This window comes from Musca autumnalis, unplaced genomic scaffold (genome assembly GCF_047663935.1).
Source record: "Musca autumnalis isolate F117 unplaced genomic scaffold, ASM4766393v1 scaffold_3, whole genome shotgun sequence".
Taxonomy (NCBI): Eukaryota; Metazoa; Arthropoda; class Insecta; order Diptera; family Muscidae; genus Musca; species Musca autumnalis.
Window position 1 is genome coordinate 57820580 of NW_027411866.1, and position 6000 is coordinate 57826579.

The window sequence follows — 6000 nt, forward strand, 5'->3', positions numbered from 1 at the left end:
ACTGCACCAACTGATTTCAATAAGATCGATTTCTTCACATTGTCATCCGTACAATTGATCTCACAAAAATGGATTTCCAGACGTTCTTTCCACACACACCAAGATTCCACACTCGGGTTAAACTCAGACACATTAGAAGTCTGGAACACAGCAATCTGGCTGGCATTGAAGCTATGATTTCCTTCACCTTCCATATTATCCAGCATTCACTCCTTTTCAATTTATTTAATTTTATTTGGCGTTGGTTTGTTTTAATTTGTTCGGCAAAAACTTTCTTCTTATTTAGTTTAATTAGTTTTTATTTTGCCTCCAACTGGTATTTTAAATTTAAAAACTTTAAAAACTTTTTCCTCGTCGCCAAATTGTAGTGTATTTACACAAAAGAAACTTCTTTGTTTCAACTCCAAATGCTTAATGTTCTTTTATTTTGCATCAACAAACATAACTAGCTTAAAAACTAACAAGTGGCTATATATGTACATATGTTTATGTGTGTATGCATATACAAGTTACCATGTATCTTTATCACTCAGAGATAAATAGATGAGAGTGAGAGTAAATGATACTTGTAACTGCATACAGTAATTAAAAGAAGAAGAAGATCACATACCGCACATTAGGATGGATCGTACTGAAATATGTATTAGGGTGGAACGTAAATACAAATACTCTATAATATCCAGGAAAGCCGCCAAGGTAAAGTTTGAATTCTCCATATTTCTCTCAATGAAACCCACGACCTCATGAAGAGCAGTTTCGACAGATTTACCTTTCATGTAGGCATGCTGCGAGTTGCTCAGCGAGGCAGTGTCTACAAAGCTCCTAATCTCCAGATCGATCAGTCGTTCGAGTGTCTTGAGGAGAAAGGAGGATAGACTAATAGGTCTGTAGTCTTTCGGTGCAGAGTGACTGGCTTTCCCCGCTTTGGGGATGTAAGTTACCTTTACCTCTTTCCACAGATCTGGTACGCAGGAAAGAAACAAACAGGCCCTAAAGATCTCCTCCAGAATTTGGTATATCTGCGGTGCAGCAAAATGAAGCATCGCAGGAATTACTCCATCTGGACCAGGTGACTTATAGGGTTTGAATGTACTTACTGCCCACTTTATTTTGTTTCTGCTTACAACCTTATCAATGAGGCTCTCGTCCACTGACTCTTGGACTTGGAAGTTGTCACATTCAATGTGAAGGTTACTGGCATCCGTGCAGTCAGGGAAGTGGGTCTCAGCTAGAAGGTTTAGAGTCTCAAGACCTGAGTCTGTCCACGTGCCGTCCGGTTTTTTGACACTACCGATGGATTTGGGGTCCTTCGAGAGTATCTTACGGAATCTGGCAGCGTCGTTTACCCCTTCTACAGACTCACAGAAACAAACCCATGACTTCTTTTTGGCGCGCTTGATTTCACTCTGACAATTATAAATGTGGTATGGTTTGGTAAAATAGAAATTCTATATGGACAATAACTTTAGTATTTTTTACTGATCAAATATTGCAACAAGAATAAATGCCTAAAATCAATGGATGTTTTCTTGGTAGCTTCCCTTCCTTGGCTTGTCATTTCTGGCAAAATAATAAAGTTCGACCAGGCAAATTCGAACTAGGATGCCGTTTGCCTTTTATTCTTTTATCCGAAGTAAATTAAACAAAGCAGAAAAATAAGTGAACAACTGAATGAGTTTTGGTCTTAACCCACTTAGCGCCAGAAAGTGTTTTTTTTTTTGGAAAATTTAAAATTTTTTTTTTATTGAATTCAGTTTTATTTTCATTTTTAAGCATTTTTTAAAAAATAACTTTGTTTAAACTTATAGTTTTTCCGGAATCGGGTGTCCGTTAAAACGGACAGTGGCAAAATCCACTACCGTAAATTTGTATGGGAAATTGGTGTTTTTTTTCCAATATGTATAAAGTAAACTTCATTTTTAGTCGTACGCACAAAGCCAACTCTTTTATATTTTTAAAGATATTCTCTATCTTCATCATTTTTTTTTTAATATTTTATATCGTACGCCCCAAAGAACGAAATGTTTACTTTATCCATAATTGTAAAAAAACACCAATTTCCCATACAAATTTACGGACAGCTAACTTTGCAGTGTAATACAGAATAATTCTTGCTTTGTATTCACAATTTATGTTTTTTAGAATAATATTTTCACATCTTTTCTAATTAATCTCTGCATTGTATAAGTGTAACTTATCTACTTACGTGTTTTTTACCATTGTAAGAAAATCAAAAAATCACTTCACAAAAAGGTTTATTTTTGTGACCGAACCGCGAAAAATTGCGCAGGTCAAATGTAAATTTATGAACGGGGAAGGACAGCCATATGAGCAGACAATTAGAAAATACCTGTTTTTACCTGCATTTTTGTGCACATTTTTTTTGTTGGCGTTTAAACGACCAGTGGCTCTAAGTGGGTTAATCCTCTCGTAGAGCGTAACAAAATTATTGTTAGCTATCTATCTAACTATATTTTACCAATACCTTCGTCTTTGTGTGCAATTTATCTCAAATTTCTTTTCTTTTACAGGAGGTAAACCTATAACACCCACAGAAGATAATGTGATAGGTAATGGAAAGTCACAGAGTAATGGTACTAGCAATGGGACAGTTGTAACCGAAGATATTACAAAATCCAACGTAAGTTTCCATTGGCAGAATACTAAATCTACTTGGAATTAACAAAAAATATTTTTGTTTTTCAATTTTCAAAATCCCAGGTATCCCAAAATCAGTCCGCACAAAATGGTACAAATGGTTCTCATAGGGTGCAGCCAGCCGCAACAGCAGCAGCTGGAGGAGGAGCAGTAAAGCCATCAGAAAACAACGGCGTTACATCGCTAGCTCAAGTCTCAAAGCAAGTGGTACCTGGACCTACGTCGGCTAGTCATGTTGTCATAGATGAGAAGAAAAATAAGAAGAAGGGCTGTTGTATTATCCAATGAACCAATGTAACACTTCACAGACAAAATTTTACAATGCTGTTGATAGTGATGGGGATTCAAAAGCGACCGGAAGATATGCATGAATTTGGCATCGTCGAAGCCGACAATGATGCATCTCTTAGCATGCCTATTTGTTTATGTATAGAAAACAAAACTATATTTATATTATATTCCTAATATATTTTTTACTAAGCATATTTATTATTTATATATTATTATACATACTCTATGTATTTTGCAAGAACGTTTACGGCAGCAACGGCAACATCCAACGCAATGAATGACAACAATGCAGTAGTGCAACCAGCAAATCAATATAATCGGCCAGGGAATAAGCAGTCTTTCACTGTATCACGAAATCGATTCGCATCGTTGCTGAATTTACATATAAGCTAATGATGAATAAAAGTCCGAACGTACCCATATACGTATGTAACGAGAAGCAGTGTACGAATTAATTTAAATAAATGTTTTAGTTGATATTTTTGTTAGTCACTCCCCTTTGCAAATTTCCATACAAATGAACCTATCACTCCTGTTGTTTAACTTTTTATATATAGACAACTTAAAATAAATAGGAATGAATCGGTCTCTGTGTACACATACAAAACAAAATAACACTGTGTTAGTAGTTTTTCTATTGTTTTATAATTATATACTCGTATTCATATTAAATTTTTTAAAGAATATTTTCATTTACTTCGCGTTTTAGTTTTCCTTTGTTCCCTCTGAATGTTATAAAAAAGCAAATTAAAAAAAGATCAACATCTTCAAATCGCATTTAATAGCCAACAGAAACCGACAAACAACTTCTGCACCTAAAATATACACATCTACGCTTCTACCATTTACGAGAATCACAAAAAAGAGAATATGCTGCTTCCCATAGTGCATGTTTAGTAAGATATAACTACACACATCCATACATATGTAATTGTATTGATCGCAGTGAAATTCACAGTGTATAACTAAGCGTATGGGGGCGAGAAGAATACTATAACTCCTTTTTTAGTCAGTGATCATATCTACCACATACCAAGCATAGAGCAACAATGATGATATCAACAGTAACAAGAGCAGCGGTATATATGAATATAAGTATGTATACAAACAAAGCATACATATAGGTTAAAACATTGTGTATTACATAGAAGTAATACATCGATTGTGTATATTCATATATGAATTTTTTGCATATTACAACCAACATACAGTACATTTATATAACCACCATTACCACACCACCACCCAACCAATCATACATACATATTTATATACAAGAAAAAAGTATGTTTATGACGAGCACAAGCAGACAAGCCAGCAAACAAGCTACAGCATATTATAAACCAAGAAAAATGTAACAAAACAAAAATTTAATATTTAATATTGTAAATTTCAAAATTTATGTTAAGTTATTATGTATGAAAATCTTAAGAAATAATAAAAAGAAAACAGAACTAAAAAAACTACTAGACAGAACACAAATCGCATAAAACATGACTATTATTATATATACCATCAATGTAAGGTGCCGAAAATATCGTAAGTTTTAGAATTTTTGTTCCTTACCGAGTGTAAGTATTCACTGATATTTTTTTAAGCAGAAGTAATTTCAACCGCCGAAAATGTGATGTTTTGGACAGTGATTAAACCTCCGACCTTATTTGCTCTGCACTACGGTACTACGGTGACAGCCCTATAGTGAAATGATACAGTTCAATAATACTGGTCGGCAGGGAAATATTGCGAACTTTTACTCGATGATAAAAAAAAAACAGTTATAACTGTTTGATTTATTGAACGTACTGTGTGAATTCAAGATGAGCCATTGTATGACATCATATAAAAATAAAGATACAGATAGTCGACCTGTATTAAAGCCCAACGGACTCAGATGTCGCACAAAACGTTTTTGCGGGTTTAGGTTTTGTGTGGTCAAGTCACTCGACTCGAAAAATAACGCAGTGCAACATCCATCGCGCTATGTCCATATTTACATTAGGCAATTTTCTTTGCGGCAATTGTCAGTTTGTAGGTGAGAGAGGGTGTTGAGAGGCAAAGGGTTACCATATACCTCACCTCTCTCTCCAACAAACTGACAATTGCCGCAAGGAAATTGCCTAATGTAAATATGGACTTTTGTTGTTGTCCTGGCTGATATGGTTCCTAAATACATATTGGAACAATTTTTAGATCCGAGTTGCTCATAAACTTTACTGAATATGAGTTGGTTCCTGAGCATGTGGTTATGACACTAGAGGAAAAACAAGAACTACTGGCACGTTACAAGTTGAAGGAGAACATGTTGATGAGAAAACAAGCTGGCGATCCAGTCTCTAGATATTTCGGCATAAAGAGTCAAGTCGTAAAGATTATTCGTTCATCGGAAACGGCTGGTCGTTATATATCCTATCGACAGATGTGCTGAATACCTGGGCAACTAAGCATTTTTTTATAATAATATCACTAGCGTAACATTTTCATTTATATTAAGTGAATTTATTTAATATTATATACGTTTTTTGGTATTTCAGTACTTATATTGGTAAAAATTACTACAAAACAGCAATTTGAAATGCTGCTTGAGAAAATGGAAGCCCACCCAAACGTAGCTCGTGGAGTCAGACTTTTTGGGTGTGTAAGGATGTTGCGGAGCAATTAAATAGTTGTGTGCGTACACCAGATGGATGGCACAGAGTATGGACTCATTTTAAATCCAAACTAAAAAAAATGTCTCAAAATAAGAAGAACATTACAGCTACAGTAGGTTGACCATCACAAGAAATATCTTTGTCGTCGATAGAGCAAGCGGTAGCAGACTTACTGCAAATTAATATGGTTTCAAATCCTGCAGGTGCGATCTACTGAATTGAAGAGACATGGGATGATAATAACTGTGAAATTGGACAATCTGCTGAGGTAGAAAATGAGAACCTCAAAATGAAGTAGAAATTGACAAAGTACTTGCCAAAAAAAACGTTTAAACTAAAATATCCTTTTCTATTCAAATATAAATGGCGAACATCTTCCTTTGGTCCCATTATATGCAGGTGT

At 34.9% G+C, this 6000-nt stretch overlaps 1 protein-coding gene across 5 annotated transcripts in view; it reads left to right on the forward strand.

Annotated features, from left to right (window-relative positions):
• LOC141399689 (uncharacterized) overlaps positions 1 to 4441 on the forward strand; it is a 132512-nt gene extending 128071 nt beyond the window's left edge. For all 5 annotated transcript variants that reach the window (XM_073978897.1, XM_073978898.1, XM_073978899.1 and 2 more), the window contains 2 exons: positions 2532 to 2641; positions 2722 to 4441. In XM_073978897.1, coding sequence (XP_073834998.1) covers positions 2532 to 2641; positions 2722 to 2946 — 335 coding nt within the window. In that variant the 3' untranslated portion in view covers positions 2947 to 4441. The remainder of the gene's footprint in view (positions 1 to 2531; positions 2642 to 2721) is intronic.
• Positions 4442 to 6000: the final 1559 nt, after the last annotated feature.